This window comes from Mytilus californianus, unplaced genomic scaffold, assembly GCF_021869535.1.
Source record: "Mytilus californianus isolate M0D057914Y unplaced genomic scaffold, xbMytCali1.0.p SCAF_14, whole genome shotgun sequence".
NCBI lineage: Eukaryota > Metazoa > Mollusca > Bivalvia > Mytilida > Mytilidae > Mytilus > Mytilus californianus.
In genome coordinates, this window is record NW_026262626.1 from 6,558,336 (window position 1) to 6,577,153 (window position 18,818).

The following is an 18,818-nucleotide window of genomic DNA, read 5'->3' on the forward strand; positions in this document are numbered from 1 at the left end:
TTAATTATTTTTGGAGCGTAAAACAATCGTTGAATGTTGTAGATAATTAAGTGGTGGACCTTTTAATTAGGTTGATTTTGACTTTTCGACACTACACTTCCATACAATCTTATCAACTAAAAATTTTTCTTTTGAATTATATTATATGGACCGTTGGAAAAAACTGATTGCAAGTGTTTCTGCTGAAGTTCTTATACTACTTAAGTGGTTATCGACAGGTTGTAGGCATTCCTATGTGCATCAATTGTACCACTTAAATAACAGACTTGTTTCTGTATTATTATGAATCACGGTGTGTGGCCAAATTCAGTAAAAACGCGTCTAAATTTCATTTATTTGATAAATTCAACAACACTTACTGTTATATTGATAATACGTTTTTTTTTTAAATTATAAAGAATAATCAAGAATTCCGTAAATATATATTACCGAAATTAACCTAAAGGAACTTACTCAAAATAAATCAAATATAAACAGTAATAAATGTCCTTTCCTTATAACATGTAGATATTTCACGTTACGGAAAACTCTACAAGAAACAATTATGACAAAAGGGACAATTTTCGTTCCCTGTTAATTTTCCTTTGTCAGGATACATGATTTTGTTATTAATTGTAACTGACTTTAAAATAACCTCCGTAAATTGATAGTGCTCTCAGATCTGTCCTTTTTGTCTTTATTTTTTGGTGCTTTGTATCGTTCTGATGAGTTAAACCCTTTTTAACTGATTTATATAGTTTGTTTTATGCTTTACTGTTAAACACTTGCCCCAAGTTATGGAGAGAGCTGGGCGCCCACAAGCATGTTAAACTCCGCCATATTCTGTATGCGCCTGTCCAAAGGCTGTAATTCAGTGGTGGTCGTTTGCTGCTGTAAATGATACTTGTTTTTCGTATATTGTTTTGTACATAAACAAATGTCTCGTTTCAACTGTTTTAAATTTGTCCTTTATAGCTTGCTGTGTCGTATATGTTTTGCTCATTGTTGAAGGTCGTGCGGTGACCTATATGTATGCTAACTTCAACGTCAAGTGGGCTCTGGTGGAGAGTTGTCTCATTTGCAATCATACCACATCTTCTTATATTTATATTTATTTATTTATGTTAATGTAATCGAATTTATGAAACATGTAGCTTTTATAGAATACTCTTAAATATCAAATACGTGTATACAGTGAGGGTTGCAACGAAATATAAAGAAATATTAATTTGTCTGTATTGTTTTGTGTGCATATAACAATTGTGAAAACAGAATGCATTAGGTAAAGTACAATTCAATATTGTAAGGTGAATCAGGGATTTTAATTTAAATCAATAGATTTTTTTATATATAATTTTCCAACAGACCGATACAAGATTGCGGAATTTTTATTTAAATATAATAATTACTATGCATAACGGAGCTTTTATTCGAGCTGCAGGTAGTGTAAAATTGTCAGATTTTGTTTAAAGTATACATGCAAAACAATTTTGTCTGATAAAAAGAAAGCAAATGATATACTTGTAAGATAAAATATGAAAAAAATACAATGATATCCTTTTAGAAAATGAATAGAAAACTGGTGCCACAGGACTTATATTCGTGCATTAAAAAGAAAATAAGGAAATTCCCTACACATTCGTTCATAAAAGTGAGGTTATCTGAGTAATCTCCCCTTATTAGGCTTAGTCGCTAAATAAATGGATCATACAACAAATGTTCTGTATTTTTTTAACAGTCGTAATAATAACAGAAAACACTAAATTTTCTTCATTTGAATGAAAGTCTTACCAATAAAATACATTTCTGTTCTCAACTTTTGTATGTTTGATTAAATATCTAGACCTATTTTGTTCTGCTATTTTACAATAAAAGATGGCGGAAGACACCCGATCTACCTTAATACCATTATTATGCTTCTGAACTGTTTATTAGTTTAACTATATACATCAAACGGAACAACGGTGTGAATTGATGGGTTATTGTTTATTTAATTATAACCCTCAGTAGCAATATTTCATGTAATGTCAGGACAGAGTCTGTCAAACTGAATTACGGGTGACATTTTGACTACAACTTGAAAGTGGGAGTATATTTGAAATAGCGGGAAACATTTTAAATATGACCTAAGGACCCTGACGTATTTACTGCACCCTCTCTACACGAGGCATCACCTTTTGGACCAAATTTTGGTGTGTATTAATACACCACAAACAATGAAAGAGCCCCTTTCCACTATAATGTTACTGTCTATAGGGAGAAGAACTGTACAGTTGGTCCGATTTCTTTACCCAAGCCAATCCTGGGTTTTTAAAATCCGACCTGAGTAAACAAACTGCCGCTTTTGGGAGAGTTTCTGTGACCTGCACCTGGTTGAAATATGATATCAAGAAATTTCCATTTAATCTATTACGATATTATAGTATATATAATTAAACTTTTTCATTTTACAAGAAAATTATCTTCGCAGTAATGAATTCAATTAAGTATCTTAATTCCCTGAGGTATGATATTCTTATCCATTCATACATTGTATTGAAAGTTTGCACGAACAGCTATGGGTTAATGACATCTATTTCTGCTCTTTGAATGTAATAAGCAGGATTTCATCAACCATAATAAAACCTATTCAGTGTTATTCCTTCATTAATATTTGTCTATTCTTCGTATATGTTGAAAACAAATATTGTCAGCTAAACTTTTATAAAGACAGTAGCGAGGTTATTTGTACCAGGACCATATTTTAAGTCGCAGTAAATTACAATAACAAATTAACTACTATAAAATGTATCCAACATATTAGTTGTAAAAACTTCCAAATTGTAGTAGCATTTGTATATTTATTTCAATGTGTATTATCTGTTTTAGAAATGGCAAGAACTTGATAAACTGCACAGAAGAAAACAGCAACGTTCATGTTGTAATTAACAATGACGCCGTTATGGGTTTCCTTAGCAGAACTTCGAGAATATGAACGCAGAAGAATGAGCGGGAATTTCACAGTAGCAGACGACAATGAAGCATATGACGATTCCATCCTACCATTGCTGACCATTGCACATGATTTATACATATATTATGTTCCAGTTATCATTTGCCTCGGGACGCTTTTAAACCTGTTCATTACTCTGGTGTTATTGAAAACACGTTTACGAAAGAGATTTCACTCACATATTGTCGCGGCCATTGCAATTTGCGACATTGGATTTTTAGTGGCTTTGCTATTTATTTGGATTAAGGATCAGGGTATTGAAATATACAGAGTTCCCGGATTATGTCAAATGGTCATATTCATGAGTCATTTCTTTCCGTTTTTGTCATTTTGGCATATGATTGCTACATGTTTCATTATAATGATATGTCCTAAAAATCATTGTTTGACACATACTTGCAACAATGTTGGCAAAGCAAGAACATTGGTAATTTCTCTTTCGATATTTACGTTTACTATATACATCTATAAGACTTGGACAAACGGAGTTGTAAGCGTAAATGGAGTAAAATTCTGTACGATTCTACCGGAAACGGAAGCAGCCATGAGCATCTTAAACATTTTGGACATGGTTGTTCTACTCCTGTTGCCATTTTTCTTGTTGATATTCTTTCAAATTCTTACAGTTATCAATTTCATCCTGAAAACTGTTGTTACCAAGAGTATAGGAAGATCATATCTTTGCAGAGACTATTTCAAAGTGATCTTTGCATATTCCATTTGTTTTCATATATTTGTTGGTCCGGGATGTATTTCAAAGATATTAGTTTTATTCCGGATGACACATGATAAAACTCCAACTTACAATTTCAAGGATATAATTATCGAAAATTTCATCCAATATATATTTTACACTTACTTTGCCGTCAAACCATTGGTCTATATGATTGTCTCCAGGTCTTTCAGGTATCATTTTAAGGAGCTTATTTCAAAGGCAAAGCAAACTATAAATATAACACGAACTTTGGTTGCCAACAGTCAGTCTCAAGAACAAACCTTGTTGTAAATGCGTATAAACATAAACGTTAAAACCATTTGGAGATTAAGATTTCCGGTTGCGAACGAACACGAGGCGTTCTACTTCAACTTATTGAATTACACAGGAAATGTAATGTCCGACTATAGTTTCGTGTTTTATTGTAGTGGAAACGTCCCATGGATTTAAAGGATTAAAGTATCTGTTACTGAGGTTAACGATTGAGCCCACTTGTCATGTAAATTTGAATTCAATTTCCTATGTTCGTGTGCAAAGTATGGTGTGGATGCTTGAGAAATATTGCGTTTTTGATGACATTTATTCACTCAAAGAAGATGGAAAATCAGTTTTTAAATAATGATGTTACGGCCATGACATAAGACAAATTTGTTGAAAGTAACACCAAGCAAGAATGGCACAAAATTAACTTTTATCATGTTTTTCATTCGAATAAACTTGCCTTTAGATAAACTCAGTTTCATGAATTCATGATCAGTTTGTAATATCTATAACATAATTCTGATTAGTTGAATTGCACGATAATTTAAATGTATGTTTGTTCAATATTACATATGTATACTCATTACAATTGAAAAAGTTTTCTAAAACTTATATTATTATTTCTTTTGCTTATAACTGGTAACATTTTAAAATATCCAATGCTATATTTTCATACAGACTAAATGGTCTCTAAACATAATCAGTAAACCTTAATAGTTTAAATACAAATAATGATAAATTACATAGTATCTGTATTACTTATAATTCCATTAAAATACACTTAAATTATGCCATCATCAAAACTTTCATCAGCAAATCCATACCGGTGACGTCATGAAACGGGTGTTTACATAATTTAAAAATTAATTGGGTAACATGCTGCATTCCAAAATAAGCCATCATTGGAATAATTTGAACTGATTGATTGAATGTTATATAATTTTATCTTTGATTAGGTATTGTCATTGTCCTCTTAATTTTTTGCCTGGCTTAATTTCAATTTGTGAAAGAATTTTGATTATATGAAAAGTTCATTTCAATAGTGTACATTAAATTCGTTTCGGAATAAGAAAAAGCGAGAATTGCAAATGCGCTTGTAAGAAAGCCTGCATTTTATTTGAAATTAAACCAGTAAAGTAGTGTTTGCTAATTATTTCATATTTCATATCCAAACATGTTTTTATATATATATGTCTGTGTTCATTTATTCAAATACCTGAAACAACATAAAACGAATAAAAAGAAAAGGTAGTTAATGGGTTTTTTTTTTGTTGTTCTTTGTTTGTTTTGTTTGTTTTTTGGGGGGTTTTTTTTGGGGGGGGGGGGGGAGGGGGTCAAGGTTTTACATTTTTTGCATTTGCAAAGGTAAAATGGGAAAACAAAAGACGTACATGTAGTGCAACCGTCGTTACGACAGAAACCAAACGACACAAAATAAAAGGCATCTACAACATTAGAGGTCCACATATGATATCCAACAAGTAGGTAAATGTCTATACAATATTTCATGCTCAAAATCGCACCGTGTCTAAAACATTTGTGTGTAACAGAGATTATCAAAGATCTGCCATCAATGCCGAATTCCCTAAATTCAATAATATTATGTCTAAACAAAAGACAGCCATTGACAAGATCTCTGACTTGAAACAGGCAAGTCATGTGATGTTGTTATCAATAAATTAAAATCCAACGAAATATTATTGCTATACAACTACGAAAAATCACGGTTCTACATTCTGTCGATTCCTATATATTGGCATTGCACTAGATCATGTTTTTCACTGACTGTAAGTGACGTCTTTACACTCACTCCATTGGATGTTGGATGTGAACTGATTGAGATTTAAGACTAAGATACATGATTTCTTTATTAATTTTTATTGGCTTTGAACTAGCTTTAAGTAACTGCGAGTACTGACAGATCTGTAAATATACTATCTATAGTATTTTGTTAGTTGATATTGTGCACTGTTCCAGGTAAGGTGGAGGGTCTGGCTCTCGCAAACTTGTTTAACCCCGCCACATTTTCCTGTCCCAAATCAGGTGCCTGTAATAAAGTGCTGTCGTTTGTTGATGTATATCATGATTGTTTATCGTTTATTGTTTTGTACTTAAATCAATCTATTTTTCTGGTTTAATTTGTTTTACATTTGTCCTTTTCGGAGGAGAATGTTCTCATTAGCAATCATACCGTATCTCTTTATTTTTAAATTAAACAAGATTGTTTATATATCTCTTACTTCCTCCTATTAATCTCATCCATTAAAACCACAAATGGTACATAAAAGAAAGGTAAAATAATATCTCAAGAAAAGCACAAATCTCTTGAAATCAATAAAAAAAAAAAAACAAGTACAAGTACAAGAAAAACAGCAATTGATTTGAATAAAGGAGATGTGTGTAATACGTCACGACCGAATTAACCAATAAAAGACATCTTCAGGCCAATAGGCTGTGTTCAACAACAGTCCGTGAATTATGCCGTATTAAAGAATTTTTGCAGATACCGAAAGCAAACTCAAAGCTGCTGATCTCAGATTATGTCGTTCTATACTCTAGCATTAAATTTTGTATAATTTTATAAGTTAGACATCATATCATTAACCAAAAAAGAAGACGCAATAGTTTGTTATGCAAATGTTAAAGCATTTTAAAATTGTACCAATGGATTAATGTGTATCCCCATACACCATGCATTGCTATTATAAATTGGTACCTTCTTGATTGTAAACTGCAACCGAAGTAAAGAAGTAAATTGTCATGCTGAAAGAATTGTCGTGATGCTAAATTTATATATTGCGTCTAGGTCCCTGTGGTTTATAACACATATTAATTAACATAATATACTTACGTGTATATCATATATTCCCATGGGGACTAACTGTGCACCACTTATTGCGGACCTGTTTCTGTATTGTTATGAGTTACAATTTATGACTGAAATAAGCAAAGACCCATCGAAACAACATCTGATTCAAAAATTTAATAACACTTTTAGATATTTAGATGATATATTGGCTCTCAATAATGACGACTTCAGTATGTACACTAAAGAGATTTATCCTGCCGAACTGACTTTAAATAAAGCTAATACTAACAATGAACACTGCCCTTTCCTGGGTCTTGATATCTTTATCTTTAACGGGAAACTTAATACCAAAATTTATGATAAAAGAGACTATTTTTCATTTCCTATTGTTAATTATCCATTTTTAGATGTGACGTTCCTTTGTCGCCATCTTATGGTGTTTATATATCTCAACTTGTTCGATTCGCTCGTGTATGTAACAACGTGTTTGATTTCAACGAAAGAAATCTCTGCATTACTGAAAAATTATTACACCAGGGTTTTCAATATCACAAACTAGTCAAAACATTTACTAAATTTTATCATCGGTACAAGGACATCATTCGTAAATATAAATCAACATGCAGACATCTTATACGTTCAGGTATTTCACATCCAATATTTTATGGTAATATTCTTTACAAAGCACAAAAGTGTCGGCATTCACATGAAAAGCTAACCAAACCCTTAAACAGACTTATTCGGAAAGGATATAGTTACGATACTGTTGTCAAGTCATTAAGGATTGCATATTTTGGTATTAATATTGATTCACTCATAGGGTCTTTGCATCGGAAAAAAAACACATTTATTCTAAAACCAGTTGTTGGCATGATACGGGTTATGTTCTTCTCATATATTTTATGATGGTATGATACTAAACCCCTAATGGGAGGGATTGTACTTGATTTTCATAGGATGAAGACATAATCTTTCAATCAGTTTAATTGAGGTTTGGAGCTGGCATGTCAGTAACTGCTAGTAGTCCTTTGTTCATTTATGTATCATTGTCATTTTTCTTAGTTTCTTTTGTTACCTATTCTGACATCGGACTCGGACTTCTTTTAAACTTAGTTTTACTGTGCGTATTGCTATGTGTTTCTTTTTTCTACATTGACTAGAGGTATAGGGGAGGGTTGAGATCTCACAAAACATGTTTAACCCCGCCGCATTTTTGCGCCTGTCCCAAGTCAGGAGCCTCTGGCCTTTGTTAGTCTTGTATGTTTTTCAATTTTAGTTCATTTATATGTTTTGGAGTTTAGTGTGACGTCCATTTGCAAAACAAAATTCCAATACATTTAATAACGGCAAATAGCAAACAAAAGTAGCAAACCTTAAATAAAAAACTAAAGACTGAGCAACACTAATCCATAGTACGCGTCGTGTTAATGTTTCCCAGTGTTTGTCTGACTCTTCAATCAGGGAGATATTTCTTATAGAAAACACTAAAATATAAACAATGTGTCAACAGAAACGCAACACGTCAAATTTCAATCCTCTCTAGTCTCCAAGTTTGACAGTTTTGACAAACAATGGTCTTATCGGACAATCCTCCAAACAAGGCTAGACGTTACTTCAACGTGTGGTCTCGCATCTATTCTTTCAGTTTTAAAATTTGTTGTAAGTCTCATCGGGTTAAAAAGCAAAACTCATAAAAATATTGTTCATATAAAATGTGATACCTGTACCACTGGACCAATACATATAAAGTAACCCTATTTCTGCCAGATGTGATAATGTGTAACCCCCGGATTCATGGTTCCATTGTCATACATATTGACCGAATGCAAAGGATGATTGTTAAATTGTATCGCTTTTGAAACATTTTTAAAGGGGTTTGCGTACGGTTTAAATCTATCAGCAAAGGGGGAGAGAGAGAGAGAGAGAGAGAGAGAGAGAGAGAGAGAGAGAGAGAGAGAGAATAATTTATTTTTAACTTTTTAAATGAATAATTACCAGAACAACGTACAGGTTAACACACATAATGTTTCTACGTATTTATACATCCCTGGCTTCAAGATTTTAAGGTTTGAGCGTTCTTGATGAAGGTGAATCCAGAAAAACTCGGCGTCGGACGCACGAAATTTATAAAGTGTTATTTTCATGTAGGTGGATTATTTTTCGTAGGTAAACAATTCAGCAATTTGTTTGTCACAGTTTTATTTTGTATACAAATCAAAACTTAAAGCAGCTAAGATTGAGACATTTTTATTCAAATTCAGAGCGGCTTAAACCACAATTTAGAAATTATACAAAATTAGATTTTTTTTACCAAATGAAACCTCTAAAAGATTAGACTGAGCACCTACTAAATGACTTGGAAGTTAATCGAAACATGATTTTTATATCGGGAAGGCTGTCACAAAATAAAGGAGCAGTATTAATGAATCCTTGTAAAGCACCATTTTGTATTTTAATCAGAGAAATGGTTCATTTTATAAACAACAGATTTTCCTTCAATATTCCTGAATGCGTGTTAAATGCATTACATATTAACAGTCATATTATACTATAAAAAAATTATAAGACATCATAACTATTTTCAAGTAATCTGGAGGTTTTGGATTATTGTATTTTACATCATTTAAATTAAGGAAACTGTCCTTTATGTTCAGGGAATTGAATGAAAATAAATCTAGAGAAATGTACATCTTTCAATTACATTAATTCAATCAGTCACTTTTTAAAAATAAAACTCAAAATGTATTATTTTTTATTTCTTCCTTTATTTAAAAAGCTAACACAATAACTAGTTTATGTGTAGCTATATTCAGTCTACCCCAGAGCGAATAGGACATAGATTGTAACCATAGGGTCTTGTTTAGCACAGTTATGTATATAATATTAAAATAAGCAGATGTGGTATGAGTGTCAGTGACAGAATATCCACGAGAGACCAAATGACGAAGATGTTAGGAACTATGGATCGCCGTACGGCTTTTCACAATGAGCAAAATCCATACCACATAGCAAGCTATAAAAGATCCCTACATAACAGACTGTTCAATATTTAAAATGAGGAAACCAATGAATAAAATGAGATCTTCATGTACCAAACACGAAAAACATATATATCTAGATTATATTTATTGTTTTGCAATTCTAAATCCCAAACTTCCATAGAAAAGTCAAACCACAAAAACGAATTGAGAACGGAAACGGGGAATGTGACAAAGAGACAACAAGTCCATGTGAATTTCAGATGACCATGCAAAGAAACTTAAAATAAAAGTAGAAAATTAAAAAAATGATATTTGATATGGGATAATAGCACGCGCCCCACAGTTCCTTAGAAGCCGGAGCCCACCTATCTTGACCCGGGATCCATACGTACGGTGCTGATAGTCCTATAATTGAAGCCTGTAACCCTTTAAGTGGAGCCCCATGTCATAACAGTAGAGCCCGGAGACCCAAATATTACTTAAAGGAGCCCGGAACCCATAACGTGAAGACTAGAACCCAACGATAAAATTAGAATAAGCACAAAGCCCGTGGTTTCCTCCAAACAATACAATACAAATCACTTACACCATAGTGGTTACAAAAAATGTCAGATTTACAGTCATTAGATATAAGAAGATGTGGTATGAGTGCCAATGAGACAACTCTCCATCCAAGTCAAAATTTAAAAAAGTAAACCATTATATACTTTCATTTATATTTACACAATGATTTATTTAAAACAACTTTCTCAGTTTTGTCTTTTTGCATCAAGTCATAAGATTCTTTACTTCAAAGTATCTCATTTATTGAATACATATTAGCTGTTAATACAAGCTCTTCTATATTTCGATCTGCAGTGAAAAATATATATGCAAGACGACAGTAATATTTTCATGTTAATATGTTATTATGATTGCACACTTTGTAAGTTCTGTTTTCCTTCAGAATGTTTTTACCATATGCTTGCCATAATAACTAAATTAATGCTGTATCATAAATTCTAGTGTCACTTTGCTCTGAATTAATCTTGTTTGATTCTACAACTGTAATTTCATTATGATTTATCTCGTATAGCAGTTTCGTATTCGATATTGCAATTCTATTGACTAACAAATTAAATTATATTATGTATTGCTAAATATTAAGAATCTACATCTTTTGAACGCATTTTAACGAGTACTACTAGTTGAATATATGTCACTTTCACCAATGTATCTTAATGAAATCTTTTGCTTCATTAATAACAATTTACAAAGTAACAAATTCAATAAAATGATAATTTTCTAACTTTTGTGTTGGTTTAAATTTGATTTAAAGTCTACTGAATTTTGAGCTTTCGTAATTTGAATAAATAATTTTTGCACTAGCTGTATTCAAAAAGATTAAAAACAAGAAGATCTAAATAGACTCTGTCACTCACCTACGTCTATTTACATTTTCAACATTGGACACTCTGCAGTAATTGTAAATAAAGGATTATATCTCCATCATGCAAAGCTCTGATTTCTTGTCCAGAATTGGCTATACTTTGGGTCCTTTTTGGTTTGATCCGCTCTTCAACATTTGTATTAGATTTGGATATTCAAATATTTTGGCCTCGGAACATTACTGAAGAGGCATTCATTGTCGAAATGCGCATTCGGTGCATTAAAATTGGTACAGTTTATATTATATCTGCGACATTGTAGATAAGTTAATTCATGATTAAAATCTCTTTTATATCTTTACAATTTCTCCGAATCTTCTATGGCGTTTGCCAACCCCCCCCCCCCCCCCCCCCCCCCCCCCCCCCCCAAAAAAAAGGGGGGGCTAACCATCGTCATTTAAGGGTAATATATGTAACTTTTATCCTGTGATCAGTTTCACCAATAAAAATACGACTTAAGTTGATCGTAAGTATACTGAATTGTTCATGACTTACGATCAACTTTAGTTGTAAGTTTTTAAAGTGATCACTGGTATCTATGATGAGTTTATTTCCTATAAGAAAACAACTGACTATTTCATCTTTGCTGATCTATTTGCAGATCTTTTTCTGGTTGATCATTTTTTTTAAACTTTTATCTATCTATTATAGTTTTCAAAATAATAAGCATAAACGCATAAAATGGTAAATACATTAAGGACACTACTAGTAACTCCGATTTCAGTAATATTGACTTATTTGTAGATCTTGCCTTGTACATGTAGATCATTTTGGTGTTTAAAGTTTCTCCATATTAATGTATTTAAGTTTCAAAGATAATAGGCAAAGACGCAAACAATTGGTGAAAATCGTCATAAGAGCAATGTCCTTGTCAGATTTTCAATATAATAGACAAAGCATGAATTTTACCCGGCCCATCTTCTATTTTTTAGCCACACTAGTCATGTTGGTTGGCAGGCGGAGTCATCGGACACATTTTTTAATTCTAAATACCCCAATGATGATTATGGCCCAGTTAGGTTTAATTTGACCAGTAGTTGTATAGAAGAGTTTTGAAAAAGTTTACGGACGCTGACAACGACGCATGTCAAGTGACGAGTAAGCTTTGATCCAGGTGAGCTAAAATGTAACAGCTTTAAAAGACAAGTTTTACAAAACATATATACTTGCATGCTTGTACTTCATTCTTAACTTTTTATCTAAACTGCATCGATCATGAGGATATAAGTAACCACAAAAAAGTGACGTCTTTTCCTTGCAATAATACTGTTAGTTGACTCAATATCTTTAGCTTGTCAGTTTTCTCTCCCTGTGTATAAGGATGAAGTGAGGATGGTATAGCTTGCCTTGGGGTTTATGTATTTAGCAGATGTTGATATTTAATTAATAGGACATGTAAATGGTCCAAACATATCTAATTATTTGTTAGACTTTATCTTATGTTAATCATACACATGCTATTAAAATGTAAATGTATCAAGTTAAATAACAACTACAAATTTGGATTACAATTATCCCAAAAAATAATAATAAAATGTTTAAATTAGAGCTTATTACACGAATACATTAAAAATTATTTGAAAAATCTTCAAAGAATTTCTTACCGACTCTTCGATATTCAAATTTAACTAGGTTTAATCACTTGTCTGTAACAGTTGCTTGAACTTCTGAATGAAACAAAAACAGGGGATAAGGTCATACATGTACCTTTCTGATTCTACCGAGGCTACTTCAACCGAGTTGATTCATTTGTAATACTGCTAGTGAAATATTCTGCCCGTAGACAAGGCTAAACACACTTAATTTATTATATATATATATATAGGTTAATGGATTGGTTGCTGTTTGTCGAACGTTCAGGGGCAAATATTTCATGAATATTCAATACAACAAAAGGTTGGATCTGTACTGGTGTTCCATCGGAAAGAAGTGGGGATATCTGGACTGCTACTTGAAGTAATGGATATCGAAGTTGGATAAGGACAGAAATGTGCCTACCCATTTGGACCCCTCTGAGTGTTGTTAAAAATGGACTCCCTTCTTTTTCACGAGTTTTACTGACGGACGCGAAAAATCAAGGTTGCCACATTTCTATACGCAAGTCAACTCTTGGATTTATATTAGTTATTTCTTAATCAATTAAGTAACACTTTTTATGCAGCACCACTCAGTGAGTAGGGCGTATGTTATTACCCATGTCCGTCCGGCCGTCCATACTTCTGAATTCGTCGTTTAAAACGGTAAGTTACTGATCGAATTCGCATTTCGTTTAATGATTAATGATGATTGTTTATTACAATGTTTTCATGCAATTATTATCCACTATACACATCACTGATTCAATGAGGAAACGGAAGTTGATGTCTGAAGACAATTTTACAGACAGTAAGCATACATAATTTTATAAGTTTAAACCAAAGTTTTGTTAATTTTGTGCCAACTTTATATCAAACTGCGCATACGAATATGCACACGTGATAACGTGTTTGTACTAAGGAATAATTTGTTTAATAATTAGACTGAACATACAAAAATAACTTAAAACCAATTCTTGCCCGATTCAAGCTTCAATGTAATAAAACTCTGAAACAGCTCAAGTATACAAAATTGATTTAGACAGTATGAGAAAACGGGCTATTAAATTGTCTATAAGTTACCAAGCCTTTAAGTATTATCTCATAACTGCACGTGTCTGTTGATTAATCATCATGTAGAGACTTATGCAATTATAAAACCAGTCTTTATGTATTAATTTGCAGAGAATGGTGCCTATAAGTGAGTTATCCAAGATCACTGATAGCCACTCTGTTTTGTCAAATTTATAGTTAATAGCTATTATTGAAGGTCGTTTAGGTTTGGAAAGGGTTGTGCACTAGTACTAATACTCACGAACTAACTGCTCTGGAAGAAAAATATTACTTTGAAAAAATAAATGAAAGAACATGAGACAGCAACCCTATTACAAGAACACCATTAACATTTTTCTGGTAAGTGATTTAAAAAAAATCGTATTCATCCAAAGCAACCAATTGCACGTACATAGGTTAAAAAGCAAAAAGAACCGAAGATTATATACATTTATACCATTTTTGCAAGACATTAAATACAATACTGGTATAAAACTTCGCCTCATTGTACCCATTTATTTTATTCAAGACCAAGGAAAGCAAAACAGACGGAACAAATGTCGAAACCATATGGAAGCTTTGAAGCGTCAAAAATCTGAAGACGTTATCAATGAATTAAGCAGCTGACATTAAAATCGCATGCATGCATGCGTAAAAGTAAAATTATAAAATAAAGACGAAAACGTGCAACAATTGCCTAGGTTCCTGACTTGTGCTAGATACATGAAAACTTGCCGCTATTTTTCTTAGAACTGAAGCCTTTCTGTACAAAAATGTATATCAGCAGAAAAATTATGGTACAAATAAGTATGTTTATGTACAACAATCATCTGTCTAGATAAAAATAACTATATATAATATACATTGGCGGATCCTGGGGAGGGGAAGGGGTGTTATTCTGGAAGTAGGACCCCCCTTTTGTTTTTACACTTTTATTTTATTCTGTGAACGTTTCATGGTTTTCCGGGGATTAGAAGCCCCCTTTTCAGATTGCTGGATCAGTCGTCTGATATACAAATGTGAAGATGTGGTATAATTGCCATTGAGACAACTCTTACCAAGAGACCAAATGACGTAGAAATTAGCAACTACTTGTCACCACATGGCCTTCAACAGTGAGTAAAACCCATATCGCATAGCAAGCTATAAAATAACCCGAAATATTTAGTGTGAGGCCCATTTTCGCTGAACTAGTATACATTATTATTTGGGTAAGTTGAAGCCCGCCTCCGGGTGCGGGATTTTCTTGCTCTATTGAAGATCCATTTGTCGCCTTGGGCTATTTTCTGCTCTTTGGTCGGGTTATTGTCTCAAGCTTTGACGCATTCCCCGTTTCCATTCTCAATCGTTATTACAAACAAGATCGGCAGAATTGCAAAATATACAACCTGTAAAAAGTGGCACGTAAAAGGACACAATATTTAATGCAGAAAAAAAAAAAAAAAAAAAATCCGTAAAATTGTAAACGACGATAAAATATTAAAACAAGTAAAACATTACTAAATAAGACAGTATAAAAATGCTCAAAGTTACAGAAAGTTTTATTAAATCATGAAATATAACACTCAAGCCCCGTCATGAATATTGTGAAAAAATGTATAATTGGGTAGCTGTATATCCAGTCTCCACTTTTGTTCTTTTTTAGTTTCGCGAAACATTTCACGAAAATAATCCACTTTTATATCATAAATTAGAAACACAATATACTAAAATCACATTAGATACCAACTTTTCATTATTATTGTGAAGGTCGTACGATGGCAAGTAGTTTATAACATTATGTCATCTAGTCTTTCGCAGATTACTTATTCACACACACTTTTTTTTTATTTACTTTTGTGCCGAATTTTCAATTTCTTATGCTTAAAAATCTAATCGCAATAAAATATTGTTTCATACGGCCTTATACTATAAATTCGTAAACATATGTTTGTTATTCGTGCAACATTCTCATGACTTTTTTTAACATGTTTGATATCATCGTGAAGGACGAGAGATTTGTTTAGAATTCAATAGATTGCTCTACACTAGCATACGAGTTTTTTTTTTTATTTACTTCTGTGTCGAATTTTCAATTCTTATGCTCAAAAATCTTATCGCAATACAAAATTATTTCATACTGCCTTATACTACAAAATCGTAAGTATATGTTTGTTATTCGTGGATAAGCACTTGACTTATTTTTAACATGATTGATATCATCGTGAGGGATGAGAGATTTGTTTATAATTCAATATGTTGCCCTACAGTAGCATACGAATAATATACTTTGAAATCCAATTACAATCCATTGCTCTACAAAATAAATACAAATCGCCCTTATACACTTAGTCACTATATATGAGGGTTTTAAAAGTTGGAAGAAGAATAAAAAAAAATCATAAATAGAGACTTTGTAAGCTTGGGGCAGAATATATAGTTTTCATGTTTCATTAGTAGCCGTTTAATAATGTTGAAGTTGAAGTTTACTCCTTTTATATATTATTTTGAACATTACGAAACATAGAAGTTTTCTTGGCAAAATTATTAAAAAAAAACAAAAAAAACATGAAGTGGCTACAATTATCATAAATTAACTTCAAAATATGAGAAGAACATATTCTTCGATATTTTTAAATAGGTTTCTCTTCTAATAATGAGTCAAACTTTTCAAGAAATGTTGGTCACACAATGCAATGTTACTAACGTACACAGTATCCACTATTTATACTTCTAATCTTATTATATCTACCCCCACTCCGTCCTACCCTACTATAATTATCATATATACATTAATTTTCATCCCTTTTGGTAATATTTTGGGCAGGTTTAGTTTGGATACCGTGTACTTCATGTACTTTAAATAAATTGTCTTTTATATGATGGTTTCATATTCATTGAACTTAATCTATATATTTGACTTGTACATATTTCAATTTTTAAAATGGTGACCTGTAGTTGTTTTCATCCTTATCATTTGGTCTTTGGTTGATATTTATTTCATCAGTATGGTCTTTGGCGGATAGCTATCTTTTCTAACAATTGATTTCTAGACAATTTGCTTCACATTGCAAACATCGTCAGCATAAAGAAAACATTTAATCCATTTTGTTTTATATTCTAAGTTCAAACGATTTAACCAATGATTGTGACTTTCAACTGTCAATATAACTTAGAACAGAAAGGAAACGAACTTTAGGCTGATCAATATTGAATTTCATTAAAAATTGAAATAACACAGTTCTTGATTTATCTTCAGCAGGAACGCTTATAAATTGACCGCAAAGGATATATTAAGGATGTTCGCTCTTATTGTTTTTGATTTTTTGCCAGATATTCGGAATCCTATGGTTTTATTCATGTAGTGCCATTAAAATTTTCCCCGCTAACCGCTACTTTTCTTTTCATAATTTTATTACATATAGTTTAAAAAGCCATATTTGAAAATCTTATAAAATCCTTGTTATTTTTTCACTATTTTTGAAAGACAAAAGGTGCCATTGTTAAATGAATGAAAAATCTAGAGAGAATCATTTCCCGCCAAATTTTCAATGGCTTATATCTCGAAAACAAGCACACGGACCTCTCATTTTTTCTGCTTTTTAAGTTCATTTATTTACATACTATCAATTTATAACAGTCTTTTAAAATGCTTGTTATTTTGAAACAGAGTAGCGAACATCCTTAAGACTTGAATACTTGATGAGCAATATAACCAATAAGAACCTTCAAACAATAGCCAAATCAAAATAAGGTCACCTTTATCTGAGGGTGTTGGATCACCCTATTTTCTTAACGATTAAAATGTGTTAAAGGAACATTCACATGATCAAAGGGAATAAAAAAATTCTGTAAGTTAAAGAATCAAAGATATAAGATTCTTGTACCACTTTATACCAGAAGCATGATGGGATGAAAAATTTTGTATGTCCGCCTTATTTAAATAGCCACATAACTTCTGTCGATGCAGTATGATAGTTATTATTTACCTGTAGTAGAAAAATAACAGAAAAAGACACTATTTACATAAATATTTATTTTACCAACTTATCTCATTCACCTATGTAATATCCAGACATATGAGAAAAGTGATGACCAGCCATATTCTGCGTTGCAGAGGCCCCATGTATCAGATACACGCTGTCGCCTTTTTTTAGCTCCAAGACCGGATTTGCAGTTTCAGCCCCACCGTGAATTTTTGCCCCATGCAAAGACATTATCAATTTTCCATTTTTTGCCACAACCATATTCAAATCGGATCCACCATTTGACATTATTGTGAATGAAAACTGATAGAGACCGGACTTTGGAGCAGTGAATTTTCCTGTTTTAGGATCATAACCATCTCCACGATTCAAAATTACGTTATCGAACTTAGGAATAAACTGTCCGCTCACCGTTAGGGGGTGAGTATTAAGAGTTACTGTAAAGGCAGGTCTATTGTTTCCACCTGTAAGAGTCAACGATGTAAAGAAATATAGACAAACCTAAATGAGATGGAGGAATGTTTTCTTTTAATTTTCATATGATTTTTGTAGATAAATGCAACATTATAAGCAGATAAATACATTTAGTCCCGCTATCGCTATATGTTTGTCCTTTTTAGTTTATATTTTGGCCTTGGGTATCACTGAAGAGACACTTAATGTCGAAATGCGCATCCGATGCAGTAAAATTGGTACCGTTATGTTATTTATGGTAAAAAATTCCTGAAAATTTACGACAGGTGTTTGAATCAATCTTAAATTTAATTTAATATATCAAATTTACGTTTTGATGTTTATTATTATGAACATTATAGAACTTTAAATAAAACAATATTGGAAGCTTTTGCGGTTCTACATTGTACCAGATTATCCAACAAAAATTAAAAACATTACCAGAAGCATCAGGATGAAAATATTGAAGTTACTCTTTCTTTAAATAGCCAGTAAAATTATATCGATGCAAATATGATAATTATTATTTGTCTGTAGTTGAAAAATAATAGAAAAAGACAATAACAACATTATTATTTATTTGAATTATTGAACCAAAAACCACTTTTC

General features: G+C 32.1%; 1 protein-coding gene across 2 annotated transcripts in view; it reads left to right on the plus strand.

Annotated features, from left to right (window-relative positions):
* LOC127724102 (uncharacterized) overlaps window positions 1-5,205 on the plus strand; it is a 54,849-nt gene extending 49,644 nt beyond the window's left edge. For both annotated transcript variants that reach the window (XM_052230961.1, XM_052230962.1), the window contains exon 2: window positions 2,848-5,205. In XM_052230961.1, the coding sequence (XP_052086921.1) occupies window positions 2,910-3,977 (1,068 nt within the window). In that variant the 5' untranslated portion in view covers window positions 2,848-2,909 and the 3' untranslated portion in view covers window positions 3,978-5,205. The remainder of the gene's footprint in view (window positions 1-2,847) is intronic.
* Window positions 5,206-18,818: the final 13,613 nt, after the last annotated feature.